This window comes from Chelonoidis abingdonii, chromosome 4 (assembly GCF_003597395.2).
Source record: "Chelonoidis abingdonii isolate Lonesome George chromosome 4, CheloAbing_2.0, whole genome shotgun sequence".
NCBI lineage: Eukaryota > Metazoa > Chordata > Testudines > Testudinidae > Chelonoidis > Chelonoidis abingdonii.
The window spans coordinates 2,357,616-2,379,436 of record NC_133772.1 but is presented as its reverse complement, the minus strand read 5'-3'; the positions used below and the strand labels follow the sequence as shown (position 1 = coordinate 2,379,436).

The 21,821-nt window shown below is 53.8% G+C and overlaps 1 protein-coding gene across 1 annotated transcript in view; it reads left to right on the top strand.

Moving 5' to 3' along the window:
* The first annotated feature begins 4,203 nt into the window (after positions 1 to 4,203).
* The window catches only part of LOC116816155 (uncharacterized), a 26,532-nt gene continuing 8,914 nt past the window's right edge, over positions 4,204 to 21,821 (top strand). Inside the window, exons 1-3 of the mRNA XM_075064689.1 lie at positions 4,204 to 4,324; positions 9,067 to 9,168; positions 9,671 to 12,498. Of these exons, the coding sequence (XP_074920790.1) occupies positions 4,237 to 4,324; positions 9,067 to 9,168; positions 9,671 to 12,498 (3,018 nt within the window). The 5' untranslated portion in view covers positions 4,204 to 4,236. The remainder of the gene's footprint in view (positions 4,325 to 9,066; positions 9,169 to 9,670; positions 12,499 to 21,821) is intronic.

Here is a 21,821-nt window from a genome sequence, read left to right as displayed (position 1 = left end):
CCCCGCGGACAGGCCTTGTGGCCAGTGCCAGGGTGGAATAAACATTCTGGGCTCATCGGCGGAGCTCAGTTCTGGCCCCGGCCTCCCTGCGTCAATGGGGTCGCTGCTCGGCTCATGCTTGAGTCTCCAAAATCACATTCTGGCCTGGCTCTATTGCATCAGTGGGATTGCGAATAAAAAGAATCTGTGTTGATGCATTTGCATGTCTGCATGGTGCAGGGGGTCTGGGAGCCAGGACTTCCTGGGTTCTCTCCTGGCTCTGGGAGGGAGTGGGGTCTGGTGGTTACAGCAGGGGCGACTCCCACTTCCGGGACTCACAGGCTGTGATAGTAACCCCCACACACTGTACCCCCTCCCCCCCCCGCCAAGGCCAAGTTCCTTCTGCCCCGCTCAGCCTCCCTGCAGAGCTGCGGCGAGCAGAGGGTTAAAGGGGCCGAGGCATGCTGGGAAATGTAGTCCCTTGGGGGCAGCGGACTGCTGCGGGGTTCCCCCAGCCCAGCCACGTCCATTTCCGCCCCGTGTAACCCGCTCACCCTCCGCAGCTGGGGGAGGAGCAAGCTCCGCTCCCGTCCCGCCTCTGGGGGGCTGGTTATTAATAAGCTGAGATCGGTGCTGCACGCACACCTCCCGGATCCGCCCCCCGCAGTAGGTGCACGACCCCCCCACCGGGATCGGGGCCCTGTCCAGACACACTGGGCGAGAGCGCCCCAGCCCCCTCAGAACTGACACTATCATCTGACAAAGGAAGAATTCTTGTCCCCATATCACAGCCAGGGAAACTGAGGCCCAGAGAAATTTAGCAGCTTAGTCAGAGCTGGGGCTAGAACCTAGGAGACCTAACTCCCAACCCACCTTGCTTTAACCTTCCCAGTCCACTTCCCTCCCAGAGCCAGCATAGAACCCAAGAGTCCTGGTTCCCATCCCCCACCAACCCACTACTCCCCTAACAGGGACGGAATTGAACCCAGGAGTCCTGGTTCCTATCCCCCCCTCTAACCCACTACCCTGTTAGGGCCAGGATTTAACCCAGGAGTCCTGGTTCCCCTCCCACCTCTAACCCACTACTCCCCTTTCAGACACAGGATCAAACCCAGGAGTCCTGGTTCACAGCCCACTCCCTGCTCTAACCCACTAGACCCCACCCAATTCCCCTCCCTGAGCTGGGGTAGAAGGACCCAAGAGTCCTGATTCACCCCAGGGAATTGGGAGATTGTCATCTCCTTCATGCTGTCCTATAGGAGAGTGGATTAGGATCCACCTGCGCAGCAGGGAAATGCCCGGACCCCCCCCGAGATGTCTTCATCGCTGCCAGCACCAGCTACTCCAGACACGAACCTCTTGCTGCCTCATTCTGAAAAGCAAAGCCCAGGTAACGGGGAGTGAAAGGTCCATTTAGACTGCGCAGGCCCCGGCACAAGAAGGCCCCTGATCTTGACCAGAGGCCCTTTGTAATTATGGTCTGTTACAGGAGTGCCCCGTCCCCAACCCTCCCTCTCTTCCCAGAGCAGGGAATGAGCCCTGGCTAGATCCCTCCCCCGCCTCCCTCTCCCAGCAGGTGTCAGGAAGAGGATCCCCATCAAGGACAGGATCCCTGCAGGATGTTCCCTTGAAGACCCCAAGGGAACTTGTCCCAGAATGCGGAGGGAGCAGATCTGCGCAGGCTGTTCCAAGTGGATGCTGAGGGGATATATTCCAGAATTCTGCGGGACAGGATCTGCACGGGACATTCTTGGGGAGATCCCAAGAGGATGTTTCCCAGAATCCCGAGGGAGCAGTAGCAGATCTGCTTGGGCTGTTCTGGGGATCCAGGAGGATGCACATGACAATACTCTTGGCATACATGTCCCATGATTGTGGGGGATGCCTACTGATGCTCCCAGTGCAGCCGGAATCCACCTGTCTCTCCAGCCTCCTCAGAACCAATAATACCTGAGCCCCTGGCAGGCCACCCACCAGGCAGGGGTACCCCATCTCTGCCCTGACTCCGGCTGGGGGTCCACCCACTGCTCAGAACTGACAGTACACCCTATGGTGCCCCAAGGGGGCAAGGCATCCCACTACAGACACCAATGTGGAGACACCCCTCCCCACCAGTGCCGCCATTGCAGAAAGGAGTTTATGTGGGCATAGAAATGCGATTCCTGTGAAGGATGGAGAGATTCCAACAGGTGTAGACACTTTTGGCATTCTCTCCAAAAGCAAATTCGGTTTCAGGGCGATCAAAGTGTTTAATTTTGACAAAAATACTGGTAGAGGGCCCCCCTAAGAAAAAGCTCAGGGTGAGATTTTTGAGCAGAGCGCTGGCTGGAGGTAGGCATGGGATTGTGTGCAAAGAAACTCTCCTGCTGTTTTGATTTCACTTAGGGTCATGGAAACGGGACTTTGTGTCTGCCCATTGTAAATAAACAGGATTGCATCAAAGAAATACCGGACTGGTATCATCAGTTTCTCCTTCAACCCTGAGAGATAAAGTTCCAGGGGCAACTGATGCCTGCCTGAGCCGATTGCCTTGAGATGGGGGTGCTGTCCTGCTTGTAACCAATGCAGCCACCCTGCCTAGGTCTGCAGAGAGCCTGAGCCCATTGCTCTGAACATGAATTTCCTTGCGCCTCTCAATCTCTGCCTGCCAACTTTGGCATTTACTATCCCCTTGATGATCCTTGCAGTGGCTGGAGAGGGAGTGGGAGCGATGCCAGTGAGTACAGGATGGGGGAATCAGCACAGGAAAGAAATCTTGAGTCCTCAGTTTATATGCCTAAGGGGCTGTGGACTCTGGCTCTGGGAGTGGCAGTAGGTTGTTGTCCTCCAGCATTAGCCACTCAATGGAGCCATGACACTAGAGGAGCTAGCATCACCTGAAACAGCTATGAGACTCCAGTTGAGCTAAGGGAGTCACTCCATCATCTGGCAGCGGTAACAGGCTGTTATCCTCCAGCAGACCAATCCTAGAAGCCCAAAGGGGTGGCCGTTGCCAGCTGCACTGGAGGCATCAACTGGGGCAGACCAGACTAGGTAGGGAGGGGCAGTTCCTGGGGTGGAGTTAGTCCCTCCCCTCACTCAGTTCAGAGGGGGATTCGGGGCTGCAGGATAGGGCAGGAGGTGAGCGTGAGCCCAGACAGATGCCCCCTGGCTAGGGGGCAGCACCTGCAGTGCTCAGATCACAACTGGCTACCAGGGAGCAGCCCAGGGGCAGGGACTCCTGGGTTCTCTCCCTGACTCTGGGAGGGGAGTGGGATCTAGGGGGGCAATCTAGGAACCAGAGGTGTGTACCCCCAAAACACAAATGTCTACACATTTCCTTCCCCTACACACCAGACCAACCCCACTGGTGGCACTTGGCACCTGTGTAACTGACAAGAGAATTTGAACCAGAAGAGGAGAGAGACATGGTAGTGGGGAAGCAAGAATTATTTGCTGTGACTGGACACTCTAGACCTCACTCCCCTCCCAGAGCTGGGGAGAGAACCCAGGAGTCCTGGCTCCCAGTCCCCCTCCTTCTAACCCAATAGACCAGTCGTTCTCAAACTTTTGTACTGGTGACCCCTTTCACACAGCAAGCCTATGAGTGCAAAACCCCTTATAAATTAAACCCATTTTCTTTTATATTTAACACCATTATAAATGCTGGAGGCAAAGCAGGGTTTGGGGTGGAGGTTGGCAGCTCATGACCCCCACCCCAAGTAATAACCTCATGACCCCCTTGTTTGAGAGCCCCTGCAGTAGACCCCCCCACCCAAGCCTGGGGGGAGAACCAAGGAGTCCAGTCTCTCAGTCCCCCAACTCTAACCAACTAGTCCCCATCCCCTCACACAGCTGGGGAGAGAACCCAGGAGTCTGGGCTCCCAGGCCTGCCCCTAACCACTATTCCCCTCGCAGGGCCTGGGAGAGGACCCAGGAGTCCGGGCTCCTAGCCTCCCCCTCAGTCGGATCAGGAGAGAACCCAGGAGTCCAGGCTCCCCCCTCTAACCCCCCAGCCCCCACTCCCCTCGCAGGGCTGGGCGAGAACCCAGGAGTCCGGCTCCCCGGCGGAGGCGGGGCTCGAACCCGCGGCGCGGGGTGAGCCGCCGCAGGACCATAGAGCTCGCTCCTTGCTGGCGCCGGGAGCAGGCGGGAGCGGGAAGTAGCGTAACAGGGTGGGTAGGTTGGGGACAGGATACGTAAAGGGACCTTCCTCCGCTCGCCAGCCAGTCACCCTGAGCCCCGGCCCGGCGCCTGCCCACCCCGGGGGGAGCCCGGATGCGAGCCCGGGTCCTGGGGGCGGCTCTGCGCACGGGCAGGCGGGGGGCGTCGCGCTCCCCCTCCCCGGGCAGCGCCGGCCGGAGCGGTGAGTGGGGCCCGGGGGCACCAGCAGGAACAATGGAGGGGAGCGGGGGGGGGGTGGTTCAGAGGGAGACGTAGCTCAGCCGCACTAGACCTCCCAGCGCGAGAGAGAACCCAGGAGTCCGGGCTCCCCCCTTTAATCCACTACACCCCACTCAGCTGGGGAGAGAACCCAGGAGTCTGGGTTCCCCCCTTTAATCCACTAGACCCCACTCAGCTGGGGAGAGAACCCAGGAGTCCGGGTTCCCCCCTTTAATCCACTAGACCCCACTCAGCTGGGGAGAGAACCCAGGAGTCCAGGCTCCCCCCTTTAATCCACTAGATCCCACTCAGCTGGGGAGAGAACGCAGGAGTCCGGGCTCCCCCCTTTAATCCACTAGATCCCACTCCCCTCTCAGTGCAAGAGATAGAACCCAGGAATGCGAGCTCCTACCCCACCCACAAACCCAGAAGTCTGTGCTCCCAGCCCCTGCCCTCCTTTAATCCACTAGACCCCACTCAGCTGCGGAGAGAACCCAGGAGTCTAGGCTCCGAGACCCTCCACCCTGCTTTAACCCACTAGACCCCCACTTCCCTTATACATCTGGGGAAAGAACCCAGGAGTCCTGGGTCCCAGCCCCGACCCTGAGCAATATTATTGGGGGCTGGGAGCCACCCCTCAGCCCAGCAGGGACACCCAACCCAGTCAGTGGGGGTCAGAGGTGCTGGTGCTCCCAGAAATGTGCCTGTTCAAACCTTGCCTGTCTGTTCCGCTGCTCTGCAGGTAGCCGGGGCAGGATGGGTTGAGGGGTCATTGCTAATCCTTAGGTGAACGAGGGGTTGAGCTGCGTCATCTGTGCCATCGTGGTGGCTGAGAGAGCGAGCGGCATCCATGGGCTGAGACCCACTGTGAAGGGGGCTGATTTTTCCTCGCCATTGGAGGCTGGCGATACTGGCCCAGACGCACCCTGTCTAGGGCTTGTGTCCACGATTCCAGATTTGGGGTGGCTTTGGAGAGGCCCTACAAAATTGCCTGACTGGAAGTCAGGAGTCCTGGGTTCTCTGGGAGGGGAGTGGGGTCTAGTGGGTGAGGCGGGAGCCAGGATGCCTGGGTTCTGTCCCCGGCTCTAGGAGGGGAATGGGGTCTAGTGGGTTAGGGCGGGGGGGTAGGGGGCGGGAACCAGGACTCCTGGGTTCTGTCTCTGAGTGGGGTCTGGTGGGCTGGACAGGGGTAGGAGCTAAGACTCCTGGTTCTCGCCCCAGATCTGGGAGGGGAGTGGGCACTGAATCCTGGGAAACAGTGACTCTGAAAAGACTTGGGGTTCATAACAGCCACACAACCCAACACGGGCTCCCCGTGCTACAAAGTGCTAATTGGACCCTCAGTCATATTAACGAGAGCGTCAGTGCTGCTGGCTGTTCTGGGGGCAGGGACATGGCCCCACAAAAACGAGGCGAGGGTGGGAGAAAGCCTCTGCGAGCGAGAGACTTCGAGAGCTCAGCCAAAGGAAGCTGGAGAAGCGACCTGAGCCAATCCTTGCTGCCGACGAGCTCCTGAACCTAGAAGAGAAAGAGCTGAAAAATCCGTGGCCGGCAGCTAAAGCCCAAACAAATTCCCGTGTCGAATAAGGCAGCACATTTCCCACCGCTGTGGGTGCTTACCCATTGGAACAAACTCCTAAGCGCCGGGGTGGATTTTCCATCTCTGGAGGCCTCCCCATCTCGACTGGCTGCCTTCCCGGAAGAGGCTTGAACCAAATACAAGTGACTGGGTTTCCTACCATGGGAAGCGGGTGCCGTTCTCTGGCCTGGATTCTACCGGACGTCAGACGCATCCTGGGCCCGGCCGTTTAAATAGGATGAAATTCAGGAATGACCTATGCAAAGTATGAAGCTCAGGCAGGAGCAATGCGTCACCCAGATGTTATCAGTAGCTACCGGTGTGGTGCTCTGCTCTTGTTTGACGATGATAACAGTCGGCTGCGTGCGTGTTCCCTCTGTGTGTTGCCCCAGCTCTGCAGGTCGCTGACACAGCAAACCCCGAGAGAGCCCCCAAAGACCACGCACTCTAGTCAGGTACGAAGGAACCTGAGCCAGGTTTATTGTCACACGAAGCACAGGAATAGTTTCCCGTAGACCCTACAGGACATACTACAAATTTGTGCCCTGGCAATGGACCGGCTCAGTCAGTGGCGGGACTTTCCACTGTCCCCTAGGCTGGCCAAAGACGCGCACTCTGGGACTTTCTTCTATACAGTTACAGGGCAGATTACTCATCCCTCCTAACGTATTGAGGTACAGTTCCTCGGCTCATTAGGGTGCTGTCTCCCCTTTGATCATGTTGTTCCAGACAAACAGATCTATCCATCATGCTCTCCTGTCTTTAAGATGCACCTGCCTGTTCCTTGTCATGTCTATGGAGTGTCCTTGTAGCAGGTTGTCCAGGTGCCATCTTGGCACAAGTTCCTCTTATTAGCCCTTATGTGTGAACGCACCTGCTTCTAACAACCCTCTTCTCGCCAATTGCTGTGAGGGGGGCCTGCCTCTGGTTCACAGCCCAGCCTTTGCGTAGCAGTGTCTGGAAGTACTTTGGTTCAGGCTTCAGGCCTCAGACTAGGCCTCTGATACAAGCGTTTATATTTCGGAGCCTCATCTTATTACACCAGATACAAAATGGGGAATGATGGCCTAGGAGGCAGAGCTGCAGAAAAGGACCCGGGGCTGAGAGTGGCTCACAGATGAAATATGAGTCAACAAGGTGATGCAGTTGGTAAACACCTCCCCCCCACACCCCCACACGAACGTTGTTCTGGGGCGTTGCAGGCGAGAGCCGGGAAGTCATTCTCCCCCGGCGCTCAGTGCTGCTAAGGCCTCAGCTGTGTCCAGTTCTGGGCCCCGCGCGGTGGAGAAAGAGCCCCAAAAAGGAGAGAACGGTCCAGAAAACGTGATTTATGAGGAGAGGTTGAAAAACCGGGGCTGGTCTCGTCTGGAGAAGAGAAGACAGAACGGGGACACGAGCACCGTGTTCGAGCACATGAAAGAGGGTTAAAAAGCAGGGTGATCGATTGGTCTCCTTACCCGCGGAGGACAGGACAAGAAGCAACGGGCTTCAATTGCAGTCACCATGTGTCCTAGGAGACCCCTTCCGGCCTGCTATTGCGATGATAATAAATAATGATTGTCACTAAACCAGCCTCCATTCTGCCGGTCCCTCCACTGCTGGCCAGTGTATTGTCCCGCTGATCTTGGATTCAAAGTTCTGGCCACCTGATCTTCTTGCATTTAGCCTCTTAGGCTCGGCTAAAAGCCTCGCTGCAGAGTGGTGCTCAGATGTTGGTGTTCTTAACAATGTTGCTAGGCGAATTCCCCACTTTTTCTTCCACAAAAATAGTAGACGGCAGCACGGGAAGGATCCGTCCTGAAACTGGCAGAGATGGGGTGAAAAATCTCTGCTCACCCAAATCCATCGATTGCACCTATCTTTCTAGCTGGGGCACAGGTGCGGGGGGTAGGAGCCAGGACTCCCGGGTTCTCTCCCCAGCTCTGGGAGGGGAGTGGGGTCTAGTGGTTGGGGGGCTGGAAGCCAGGACTCCTGGGTTCTCTCCCTGGCTCTGGGAGGGCAGTGGGGACCAGTGGGTTAGAGCAGTAGGGGCTTGGAGCCAGGACTCCTGGGTTCTATCCCTAGCTATGGGAGGGAAGTGGAGGCTAGTAGGTTAGAGCAGAGGGGGCTGGGAGCCAGGACTCCTGGGTTCTCTCCTCAGCTCTGAGAGTGGAGTGGGGGCTAGAGGGTTAGAGCAGGGGCTCTGGGAACCAGGACTCCTGGGTTCTATGTTGAGCTCTGGAAGAAAAGTGGCGTCTTATATAGTGCAGCACCTTGTGTGCTATGGCCCGATCTCCATCTGGGTTTGTGCAGCACCTGACGCTACAGGGGCCCCTGATCTCAGTCAGGGTCCATCCAACTCTCAGCAGAATGGTGTTACTGTAATTTAAATCATAATAGTAATTAAGAGAGTCCACAGGCTGTTAGGTGGCTTTAAAGTTGCTGAAAACACAAAGGAGGGGAGATGGTGTCAGGTTTTTAAAGGGATAACAGCCAAACGCGTGGTCCAGGTTTCCCGAGTGGAGGAGTTAAAGCGAAGCAGCTAAATCCAGTTTCAAGGAAGTCAGGACCGGATCCTGGTGCAAATCCGGAGAGCGACCCCAGTGCAGTCACGGCTGGGTTCTGCTCTCGGTGACCCTGTCCCTAATCGGGGTGAGCTGGGCTTGCAGCCAGGGATTTCAGAGCCCGAAATCTCAACCCTGCCACTGACTCATTGCGTGCCCCCGGGCACATTACTTCATTGTTCTAATTCCGCTCCCGATGTGTCAGGCAGGGCTAAGAATACCTACCTCATAGGGCTGTTGGGAGGATTAATTAGCTAATGCCTCTAATTGCTTTGAAGATTAAAAAACTCCAAAAACCTGCATGGAAACTGACAAGGGCTATAAATTTTGTCTGAATAACCCAGGCCAGGAGGGCAGATTCCTGGTGCTGGTGCTGGGGAACCTGCTCCACTTCTCACCGGAATGAGGTGTTGGGACAGATTCGGATCTTGGTGACCCCTGTGTAAATCTGGAGTGACCCCGACTGACACCTGTGGGGACAGGGATCTGGGAGGGGAGGGGAGTGGGGTCTAGTGAGTTAGAGCGGGGTGGGGGCTGAGGGCCAGGACTCCTGGGTTCTCTCCTCCCTTTACAATTATCTGTTTTTCTTTTCTCTGTGTGCAGATTATCCCAATTCTTCCCCCGCTGTGACCTCCCGGATGGAGAGAGGGGAAGAGCCAAGCGTCCCGGATCTCCAGGGCTCCGAGGAAAGGGAGATCTCAGGAGGTACCCACACACATGAGCAGTGGGGGAGTCCGGCTTGGAGCCTGTCCAGGAATCGGCTGAGGCTGGGCTTCTTGGTTCTCTGAGAGGGGAGTGGGGGCTAGTGGGGTGGAGCAGGGGGGGCTGGGGCCAGGATTCCTGGGTTCTGTCCCCAGCTCTTGGAGGGGAGTTGGATCTGGTGGGTTAGGGGAGGAAGATTGGGAGTCAGACTTCCGTGGTTTTATACCTGGTCCTGTAGTGGGGGTGCAACCTTCCCTGCTCTAACCCACTAATCCTCACTTCCCTCCTAGAGCTGGGGAGAGAACCCAGGAGTCCTGGCTCCCAGCCCTCCCCAGTTCTAACCCACTCGACCCCATTTCCCTCCCAGAGCCGGGGAGAGAACCCAGGAGTCCTAGCTCCGAGCCCCCTCCTGCTCTAACCACTAGACCCCACTCCTGTCCCAGAGCCGGGAATGGAACCCAGGAGTCCTGACACATTCTTATCTTTCTCTCTCTCTTTCCCCCAGTGGAGCGGACATCGCCAGAGGACAAACCTCTCCAGGACCCCAAGCTCGCTGGCCCCGAGTGGCCGTGGGAGAACCTTTCCTGGACCCAAGCGGGCCGCCCGCCCCGCCTTGAGCCCCCGTCCTCCTCTGCCCGGCCCCCTGCCCCGCCGCAGCGCAAGGGCGAGCGCCCCTACATCTGCAACGAGTGCGGGAAGAGCTTCACCCAGTGGTCCAAGCTGGTGCGGCACCAGCGCATCCACACGGGCGAGCGGCCCAACACCTGCACGGAGTGTGGGAAGAGCTTCACCCAGAGCTCCCACCTGGTCCAGCACCAGCGCACCCACACCGGCGAGAAGCCCTACCGCTGCTCCGAGTGCGGCAAGAGCTTCAGCTGGAGCTCCAACCTCATCCAGCACCAGCGCACCCACACCGGTGAGAAGCCCTACCAGTGTGGGGAGTGCGGCAAAGCCTTCAGCCAGAGTACCAACCTCATCAAGCACCAGCGCTCCCACACCGGCGAGAAGCCCTACCAGTGCAGCGACTGCAAGAAGAGCTTCTACCGCAGCTCCGACCTCATCCAGCACCAGATCACCCACACCGGCGAGCGGCCCTTCAAGTGCGCCCAGTGTGGCAAAGGCTTCACCCAGAGCGCCAACCTGGTCAAGCACCAGAAGATCCACGCCGGGGAGAAGCCCTTCCGGTGCACTGAGTGTGGGAAGACGTTCATCCAGAGCTCAGAGCTCATCCAGCACCAGCGCACCCACACCGGTGAGAAGCCCTACGAATGCCTGCAGTGCGGGAAGAGCTTCGGGCACAGCGCCACGCTGGTCAAGCACCAGCGGCTGCACATGGGGGTGGAGCCCTACAAGTGCCCCACCTGCCACAAGACCTTCGGGCTCAGCTCAGCCCTGGCCCGCCACCAGCGCTGCCACACCGAGGAGCGGCCCTACGCCTGCGCCGAGTGCGGGCAGAGCTTTAGCCTCAGCTCCAACCTCACCCTGCACATGCGGATCCACCGGGGCGAGAAGCCCTACCGGTGCGGGGAGTGCGGGAAGAGCTTCGGCATGAGCTCCACCCTGATCCGGCATCAGCGGATCCACACCGGCGAGAAGCCCTATCAGTGCGCCGAGTGCGGGAAGAGCTTCGTCCGCAGCTCCCACCTCATCCAGCACCGCCGCACCCACACCGGCGAGAAGCCCTACCGCTGCGGGGAGTGCGGCAAAGCCTTCAGCCAGAGCTCCAACCTCATCACCCACGAGCGCATCCACATGGAGGAGCGGCCCCACGTGTGCCACGAATGTGGCCAGCGCTTCGCTGAGGAGGAGGCCCTGCGGCAGCATCAGGAGGAAGGGCATAGCGGCAGGGCGGGAGGCAGGGGGCTTGGGGAGAGCCGGGAGGCTTGCATCTGCAATGATTGCGGGAAAAGCTTTGGAGATAGCTCAGCGCTGGCCAAGCACCAGATAACCCATGTGTCTTGCATCTGTAATGACTGCGGGGAAAGCTTTGGAGATAGCTCAGCATTGGCCAAGCACCAGGAGATCCATTCATCTTGCATCTGCGACGATTGTGGACAAAGCTTTGGAGATAGCTTAGCGTTGGCCAAGCACCAGATAACCCATGTCTCTTGCATCTGTAATGACTGCGGGGAAAGCTTTGGAGATAGCTCAGCATTGGCCAAGCACCAGGAGATCCATTCATCTTGCATCTGCGATGATTGTGGACAAAGCTTTGGAGATAGCTTAGCGTTGGCCAAGCACCAGATAACCCATGTCTCTTGCATCTGTAATGACTGCGGGGAAAGCTTTGGAGATAGCTCAGCATTGGCCAAGCACCAGGAGATCCATTCATCTTGCATCTGCGATGACTGTGGGCAAAGCTTTGGAGATAGCTTCGCGCTGGCTGAGCACCGGGAGATCCATGCCCCATGCATCTGCCCAGAGTGCGGACAGAGCTGTAAGGACAGTGCTGCCCTGACCCGGCACCAGATCACCCACATGCGTGAAAAGCTTTACAAGTGCCCCGACTGCGGGCAAAGCTTTGGTGACATCTCTGCCCTCACTCAGCACCAGAGGAATCACATCAGGGAGAAGCTGAGGTGCCCCGACTGTGGGCAGGGGCTTGGGGTGAGCTCGGCTCCGGCCCCATCCAAGCCCTTCCATGAGTGCTCGGCGGCCAGTGCCCACGAAAGAAGCCACGCCGAGGGGGAGCCCGTCTGTGACAGCTCAGAGCTTGGTGTCCACGAAAAAGGTCACCCCAGGGCAGAACCGTCCCACGCGGCTCCAGGCGTCCACAAAAGAAGCCGGGCCGCGGCAGATCCCTTCCTCGATGGCTCAGCCAGCGGTGGCCGCCCCAGCTCGGGTGAAATGGCCAGCCTTATCCAGCGCCCGGCCACTGAACCCTACAAGTGCCACGACTGCGGCCAGAGCTTTGCTGAGGGCTCGGGTCTCTCCCGCCACCTGGCCTCCCACCCCAAGCCCTTCCGGTGCCCGCAGTGTGGGCGCGGCTTCCCGGACGCGGCAGCCCTGGCCCAGCACCGGGAGGTCCACGCTGGAGGGGAGCCGGCTGGGCTTGGGGAGAAGAGCCGCAAGAGCTGTGCCGAGATCTCTGCCATCCTCTTGCGCCAGGGAAACCACGTGGCTGGGCGCGGCCCACGGAGGCACGCGGCAGACGGCTCCCTTCCTCCCAGCGGCTCAGCCCTGGCTCGGCCACGCCTCCAGCCCTCGGGCCGCGGCCCAGCCACGGCCGCCCGCCGGGACGGGAGGATGTCTCTGGCGCGTCCAGAATGTGGCAAAGGCTCCCAGGGGGGCTCTGTGCTCCTACAACACCTCCAGAACCACGTGGGGGACAGGGTGTGAAGCCCCTGAGGCCACCCGGCAAGTTCAGTGCTCGAGACTGGGCCGGGGCTGGGGGGAATATAGACAAAGGAGGGAGGGGGTGCCTGCTGGCACATGGGTCGCTGGAGGGGCATGAAGGTTTGAGGGCCCTGGGACAGGAGGCTGGGGGCGAGGAAGGGGAGGTTGGTGGATGTGAGGGTGGCTGGTCTGGGGATCTGTTTGGTAGGGATCTGGTTTGGCAATGAGAGAGGTTGCCCTGGTATCTAGTGAATCTGGTTTTGTGGGGATCGTGCCGGAATCTGGGGGAGCCTGGGTTTGCCAGGTGTTCTGCTGGGATTGGGGGGGCTGGTTTTGCAGGGGGTCATGCCGGGATCGGGGGGGCTGGTTTTGTGGGGGGTTGTGCTGGGATTTGAGGGGCTGGTTTTGCAAGGCATCGTGCTGGGATCGGGGGGGCTGGTTTTGCAGGGGGTCGTGCTGGGATCTGGGGGCTGGTTTTGCAGGGGGTTGTGCTTGGATCTGGGGGGCTCGTTTTGCGGGTGGTCGTGCTGGGATCTGGGGGGCTGGTTTTGCAGGGGGTCCTGCTGGGATCTGGGGGGCTGGTTTTGCGGGGGATCGTGCTGGGATCTGGGGGGTTGGTTTTGCGGGGGATCGTGCTGGGATCTGGGGGGTTGATTTTGCAGGGGGCAGGGATGAGATATGGGGCTGATTTTGCAGGGGGTCGTGCTGGGATCTGCGGGGAGCCTGATTTTTGCCAGGTGTTCTGCTGGGATCGGGGAGGCTGGTTTTGCAGGGGGTCATGCTGGGTTCTGGGGGGGGCTGGTTTTGTGGGGGATCTGGGGGGTTGGTTTTGCAGGGGGTGGGGATGGGATGTGGGGCTGGTTTTGCAGAGGGTTGTGCTGGGATCTGGGGGGGCTGGTTTTGTGGGGGATCATGCTGGGATCTTGGGGGTTGGTTTTGCAGTGGGTGGGGACAGGATCTGGGGGGTTGTTTTTGCAGGGGGTCATGCTGGGATCTTGCAGGGGAGTGGCTGGTTTTGCAGGGGATCAGGCTGAGATATAATAGACAGACGTGATTTAGATCATGTTGGGATCTGTTTGGGGGATCCGATTTCGCTGGAGGGGGGGAGTGGCGAGCTGTCCCTGGGTCGCTTTGCAGCTGCCCCACCTCAGAGGTGGCTGCATCTCAGTGTGGGATGAGCTAGCCCCATGTGGGTGTTACCCAGCTCCCCCAGAGACAAAATACTTCCTCTTCTACCCACTTTGAATTTATCTCCTCCCCACTCCCAGCCATTGGCTCCCAACTGACCTTTGTCTGCTCGCTCCGAGAGCCCCCTGTTCTCACAAACCCCCTCATTTAGGTGCTTATAGGTTGGGATCATGTCACCTCTCCAGTCAGCTGAGGTCTCTTCCTCTGTATGGGAGTCTTTCCGGGCCCCGAGTTAGTCGTGGGAGGCAGTGTGGCCTAATGGGTAGTGCCTTGGCAGCCAGGACTCCTGGGTTCTCTCCCCAGCCCTGGGCAGGGAGTGGGGGCTGGTGGGTTAGAGAAGGGGGAGCTGGGAGCCAGGACTCCTGGGTTCTCTCCCCAGCTCTGCTGGGTGACCTTGGGGCAAATCATGTCACCTCTCTGTGCTTCAGTTTCTCCATTTGTAAAATGGGGCTATGTATACCAACATTCTTGGTGAAGGTCTTTGAGATCTCACCCCCCAATCCTTTCCCATGCGGGCCACTTGATTACACGTGTCTTTCATCTCCTGGCCCGGGAGGAACTCAGCTGGGAACTTTCCCTCGAACTGTAGCGGCTGGGATTTGAGAGCTGATCCAGGGATTGTTTTCGCCCCAGTCTCTGCTTAGCCAGGGGAACTACCTGCAACTACATGACAGCAGAGCCTAGAATTAAAAATAAACTAAATTAAGGATGTAACATTGCGAAGGATAATGCGGGCATTCAAAGGTATGACTGTCAATAGGACTTTTGGAATAACTAGAGCTGGGAGACATTTTTCTGCCAAAAATTTTTGGGGGGTGAAACATGCAGATTCCGTGAAGCCGTTTGCTGTTCCTTGTCTGTTTCAGCAGATGGTTTCGGTTGGAAAAAACCCTAAAATCGATCCCAAGAAAGGGAAAATATTTCACAGTTCTGATTGCAGCTTGTTTCAAAACCTCCCTCGGTTTGATTGAAATGACAACTCAAAAGCGTTAAAAAACGACAAAAAACCAAGGCTCAGAAGCAAAACAAAACATTTTGTTTTACCCCAGATGGGATTTTTTCAATTTTTGATTTGCTGAAAATTTCATAAACATTCAATTTTGACCCAAAACCTGAATTTTTGTTCCCCTCCAATTTTTCAGACCTGCCAGGGAACCAAAAACTCCATTATTCACCCTAAAATAAGCAATAGTTGGAGGGGAGGGAAGGGAAATGAAATCCACCCTACTCTGGGGTCTGAACTCTTGGGGCTTGAGTGGGATCTTCCTTTCCCTGGGGGCAAGTTATTCCAGAACTGGCCACCAGGGAGAGAGAGGGTTGATCTGCCTTTCTCTGAAGCAGCTGGGACGGTCACTGGTAGAGGTGGGATACCAGAGTGGATGGGCCCACTGCTCTGTTCTGAGGCAGCTGTTCCTTTGTTCCCCACTGTGTGATTCTGCCAGCTATGGAAGAGGACCCATGAAATCTACTGTTGCTCCTGCTCTGGACTGGGCGGAGATGCCATGGGGAGGACCGGATGTTAAAATCAAGGATCGGGTCCCTTTAAAAGCAAGCAGGGTGCTTGCTACACACTGGATCCTTGTTCCTTTCACACTCCACTGTACACTGGGTTGCAAGCCCTTTTCTGTGTCTGCGCAGTGGCTAAGCACTGGGGATGCTAGTGGGGTCTTAGGCCATGCTTGGTGCTCAGAGATGCTACCACAATCGGGATAATAAATATCGTTAATTTACAACCTTTTTAGTGCCTAGAGATGATGTCAGAACCAATATATTCCCTTCGAAAGAGATCAGGGTTGTATTTCTGCTTTAAAATATTTGAATCAGTTTTGGAGGCTGTTAGTGAAATGGGATGGAAATTCCACACCTCCTGCATTTCTGTGGTAGAATTTTTGTTCTACTCCCCAACCCCAGTGAAATTTGAAATTGTAATGAATTTTTTTGTTTGGTTGAAAACTTTCATTGAAATACTGGGACGTGTTGAGAAATGCAGATAGAAAGTATTCAGAGAGATTCAGAATTCTGCTGGAAAATATCAAAATTCAAAATGTCGACAGAAAATGTTTTGTTGAAATTGGAAACGGATGCAAAACTTCATTGGAATTTCAAAGTGTGATTTGAGGAAAAATGTCAGTGAGATTTGCCATCATGGGAGACAATATCAAAATTGTAATGTCAGTGAAAATGCGGTGGTGAAATTTGAAATTGATGAAAAATGTCATTGGAATTTTCATTTTTGTAGGGGGAAAATTTCAATGAGTCTCAAAATTCTGATGGAAAATATCCAAATTAGTAGTGCCACTGGAATTTCTGGGTTGAAATGCTTGTGATATTTTGAGGAGGAATTTTGTTGGTGCTCAAAATTAGAGATGGAAAATAGCAAAAATTGAAATGCGGCTGAAAAGTTTTCACTGAAACTTGATATTTTAATGCACATTTTCATCGATATTTGAGGCATCTTTGAGAATGTTGGAATTAAATTTTAGAGAGATGAAATTTTGATGAAAAATGTCCCAATTTGAAATGTCAGTGAAAAAACCTTTTTTAAAATTTGAAATTGATTAAAAATGCACTGGAATTTTAATTGTGATGAAAATATTACGACGACATTTGAAATTCTGATGGAAAATGGAAATTTACAATGTCAGTGAAAGTTTTTTGTGTGAATTTGAAATGCTGATGAATGTTTTCACTGAAATTTGAACTGTGGATGTGAAATGTTGCAATTCAAATTTTTGAGCAAAAATTTCAATAAGATTAAAAATTCTGATGGAAAAAATATTGAAATTCAAAACATGGATGATTTTTTTTTGTAGAAATGTTGAACATTTTTACTGAAATTGGACCTTTTTGACCATTTTTATTGACGGGAAATGTGTCAGTTCAGTTTCTGATGAAAATATTACAATGAGATCTGGATGGAAAAGAAATATCAAAATTTGAAATGTCGAAAATATTTTCTTGGAATTTGAAATTGATGAAAAAGTTCACTAGAAGTTTCAATGGAGAGTGAAAAAAATTCAATGCCATTCAAAATGCTCATCGAGAAGATCGACGTTTGGAAGGTGGATGAAAAATGTGAATGTTTGAGATGTTCTGAGATTCTGAATTTTGGGAGGAAAACGTTGCAATTAACCACATTTGACATTTTGATGGAAAAAGGTCGAAATGTTGCAAGTTGTTTGTGAACATTTCAAATGTTGATGAAAATCTTCCCTGACCTTTGGAGGAGAAAAGTTGAGATTCTAGGTTTTGCATCACTAGAGCAAAGACAATGAAGCTAAGATTTCCCCCAGCTTCTCTCTCTCTGTGTCTAGCTCTCCCATGAGGCAATGGGCCAGGGAGAAGGATGCCCTGTTATGGATAGTGTATGGAGAGAATGACCTTCTGTGTTGTCTCCATGCCATGTTGACCTAAACTGGCCAATTTCCTCCAGCCAATAAACTGGTCACTGGGAATTTGTGATGTCTGGTGTGAAAAGGAAGCAGAATTTCACCCTCTCCCAAAAATCACTGGAGGCCAGCCTGGCCCTGAAGCATGTGCTGGGCATAAAGGAGGCCAGCTGGACCATCAAAATCAGTCTAGTTCTCTACCTCTGTGGGGCTGAATCGAATGACCCCTAATTGAGCCCTATATTTCCTGCTCTAGGCTTTCTGTCCACTACCTACAGCCCTGCTCTGCAGAGACAGACATCTTCTCCCACCTCGGTGGTGTCCCACGGGTATTGCAGCTCCCAGGGACGGGGCTGTTCTAGCACTACTGGTGGCCAGGAGGGGTACTGCGCCTTGAAGAGCCAGTGCCCCATCTAATGCAAGTTGCCCCCTGGAGGCCAGCGTTGTACAACCTCAAAGGAGCACTTGGCGGATTTGCAGCAATGCTGGTGGGTTTTGGGGGGGGAATGACGTTAATAAAAACAAAGCTGGGCTTTAGGAAAGAAAAGCCAGCTCAATGTAGCTTGGAAGTGTGTGAACGTCTAGGAGATTCTCTGTTCCCAGGGGCCAGACCTGCGGCCTAGGGCGCTGTGCTGCCTTGAGGAACTGGGTGCTCATGGATCACTCGTTTGCCAATGCTGCTCTGGGGCAACGAGAGTCTGAACTGGGCTTTCAGCGCTGCCTGGCTGATCTGGACATTTTCCAGCTGCTCTGACAGCGAGTCGTGGGTTACAATTGCTACATGAATTCTGTCTTCCTGTCAGTAATGCACAGTGTGTCCGTCTGTCTGTCTCATTAGATTCTGCTCTGTTTGTCTAGCTGTTCACTCTGACACTCTCTCTCTCTATCCATCCCCATCCATGCATCCGTCCATCCATCCCCATACACTCCCCCTCCATCCATCCATCCATCCACCCCCTCTGTCTGCCCCTATACACCCCCTCCCTCCCTCCATCCATCCATCCCCCCACACCCCCTCTATCTAGCTATCTAATCTCAGATTGTGGTGTTTCTACTTATCCAGCCTCCCCCTTCTATCTGTCGACTTGTCTGTCTCATTATAGTCTAGTGTCTCCTGCACTCTATAGACTCAGGGCTCAACATTCACTACTCTGCGGGGTAAAGCCTCCACTCAGCACGCAAAGAAGTGTGGTTAAGCTGCTGGAAATGACTGGTTTATCTATGTGTGTGATTCATGTCATGGTAGCATTTGTCGCCTAGTGACTGTCTCCTTTTTAGCTCTGTGAATGAGCAGTGTGTGGTAAATGCCTTTGCCCTGTATTCTAGGATTGTAACCAGCCTGTGGGTGACGACGGAGGACTCAGGCTTTTTTGTTGGTAGAGGAGAAATGTTTGTTAAAAGTTTTCTAAGAGAAACACCAAGAATGTTGGAGTGTGTTAGCGTGTATCTGTGCCCGGAGATCTGGGGCAAAGCTCCCATTGAGTGCAATGGGGCAGGATTCACCTGTAATCACACACACACACACAGAGCTGTGATTCTCCACCAGCAGGGGGCAGTGTGCTGGTCTCTGGCTCGCTCTCACACACAGAAATATGACATCCACCTTGCTGTTCCAAAACTCCCTGAACATAACCTCAAGCCATGAACCCTTGAGCTCGGTCTAAGCTCAAACGGTGGTCTCTCTCGCCAACAGAAGCTGCTCCAATAAAAGATAGTCCCTCGCCCACCTTGTCTCACTAAGCAAATCAATCGAGCAACCCCCACACCACCCCCAAAGCGTGCCGCTAGCAGTACTTTCACCCTCACAAACTTAGATGTGCCAGAGGCTGTGTGAAATCTAGCAGGTTTCTATCTAGCTGGCGTTATTTAGTCTGCAGAAGAGAAGAATGAAGGGGGATTTGATCGCAGCCTTTAACTACCTGAAAGGGGGCCCCAAAGAGGATGGATCTAGACTGTTCTCAGTTGTGGCAGATGACAGAACAAGGAGTAATGGTCTCAAGTTGCAGTGGAGGAGGTTTAGTTTGGATATTAGGAAAAACTTTTTCACTGAGAGGGTGATGAAGCACTGGGATGGGTTACCTAGGGAGGTGGTGGAATCTCCTTCCTTAGAGGTTTTTAAGGTCAGGCTTGACAAAGCCCTGGCTGGGATGATTTAGTTGGGAATTGGTCCTGCTTTGATCAGGGGGTTGGACTAGATACCTCCTGAGATCCCTTCCAACCCTGATCGTCTATGATTCTAGGTGTTCTGCTAGTGCTACAGAATTTACCCAGAAGGTGCCCAGACACAGTGACGATGGGCAGCCAGGATAAATGGACAAGCAACCCCCCCAACCCCGCACACAGGCCTGTGTGAGAAAAGCCCTGTGAAGTGTGCAGATGTGTGATTAAAAATACACTGTGTCTGGGTGCCAGAGTCAAAAGGTGAGTTATTTGTGTGTGGGGGAGAGAGATTAGGATTATAAAATGCGTGCGCTTAAAACTATCAATGGTGTATGTGTGTGAGGCGAGAATGCGGAGTCAGGGCCGCCGAGAGCGGGTTCGGGCCCCTGTGAAAAAATTTTTTTCAGCCCCCCCAGCAAGGGCGGACCGGCTAAACAGGGCCAATGAAGCCAGGCCCCGGGCCCCCTTCCGGACCGCTGGGCCCCGGTAATTTGTACCGGCTTCCCCCTCTCTCATCAGCCCTGTGCAGAGTGCGTCTGTCTAGACATTGTGAGGATTTGATTTTTATCGGTAAATGTCGACTTCGCCATATCCACCCACAGCCCCAAAACTATTTCCGGCGATAATCAAAATTTGCAGCGAGGCAAAGTGAGGAAAACGCGGCCAGAGAACTCACGAGCGTTTGATTTCAGGAGCTTTTGACATGCGGTGTTGACTGTGTAGTAATGGTGACAAAGCTTGAACTTTTTGAATCTCACCAGCTCCCGTCATTAAATAATTATTCTCCGACACCCCCCGCCCCCGCCCTGCCCCGATCTCTGCGGAGGGCAACAAAAATGATTAGAGGACTGGAGCACATGACTTTTGAAGAGAGACTGAAGGAACTAGGCTTATTTAGCCTGCAGAAGAGAAGACTAAGGGGGGACTTGATAGCAACCTTCAACTACTTGAAGGGATGCTCCAAGGAGGAGGGAGCTAGGCTGTTCTCAGTGGTGACGGAGGACAGAACAAGGAGCAATAGTTTGAAGTTGCAGCTGCGGAAATCGAGGCTGGATATTAGAAAAAACTTTCTGACTAGGAGAGTGGTGAAGTATTGGAATGGGTTACCTAGGGAGGTGGTAGAATCTCCATCTTTAGAGCTATCTAAAATCCGGCTAGACCGCACCCTGGCTGGGATTATTTAGGGAAAATGGTCCTGCCTTTAGCAGGGGGTTGGACTAGATGACCTCATGAGGTCCCTTCCAACCTTTTGATTCTATGATTCTATGCCAGCTGCCTCAGGGAGCAGCGTGGGCCACCGACCACGGCATGCAGGCAGCCTGCCTGCCTGAGCCCTGTTGCGCCACTGGCCAGGACTCAGGGAGATTTGTCCTGCATTTTGTGAGATGCCCCCCCTCCCTCCCCCGCTGGGGGCCCTGTGCCACTGCACAGCTTGTTTCATGGTAAATTGGCTCCTGCTTAGCACTGTTTCTAAGGACTGGGTAATGAGCTGTGAGGTTGTAGCTCTCAGGAGGGGGATACTAGACAGAGGCTCTGAACCCTGAGCATGTGCCTAGGAACCCCAAGACAGAGACAGTGCTTTGGCTCTGTTGAGACTCTGGGGGCTTAAAACACCTGAGGATTCAGCCACTGGATCACCTCACAGCAGTCTGGCAAGTGTTCAGCTTGGCAGGACCTTTGAAAATCTGTATATAGGACCTTTGTGCAAATATTCATTAATATTACATTTCATTATTCTTTAGTAATAAAAATACTGATCCAATTAAAGACATACCTTTTCTGAATTCTGAACATTAAATCCCATTCTTTTGGTCCATGCAAGGCAGCTGACAAAAGCAAAAAACTGTTCCGATGAATATTTATGAACTTCTCAGTTCTGCCTAAAAACAGTTCTCCTCCTGTCTTAAATAAGTCTTGTGTGTCTGCCAATAGAAATGCAATGCCTAGAGAATAAATTGATTACAATGTAAACTCAGTTTGTTAGTTCAAGCTAGTAGTGAGGTGAGGTTTAGTCTTCTAACTACCAAGTCATCCATAAGCAGAACTCCCAACTCAAGCATTACTTTAGAAGACAAAGGAATATAAAATGTGAGTCGATTCACATGCCTTGGCAGTCATGTGCAAGCCAATGGGGATGGCCAGAAGGAAATAATACCACAAATTGAACAGCAGCAGCTGCAATCACCAGCTTAAGATTTGGTCATCGAAAATCTACAATTTAATACCAAACTGTAAGTTTTCAACTTAAATGTTATTTCCATATCAACATATGGATGGGAAATCTTGAAATCCACAAATGATACAGATAAATTCTAGGTATTTAATGGGATGAATTTATAACAATTGCCAAGATTAGTGCGACTTCAACAAACCTTTATCTCTAAAGTTATGCAGAAAAGAAGCTAGTAATATGTGGGGAACAGCTTAAGAACAAGGAGCATCTGCAATGGCAGATGTGCCATTGGGCACCTGAAGGAACACGCAAAAGGGGTCAACTGAAAGAATCCCTTTGTCAAACAGTCCTCAGACAGAGAAACCTGTGAGACTTAGCAACATGCAGGACATGGAAAGAGCAGCTCGGGT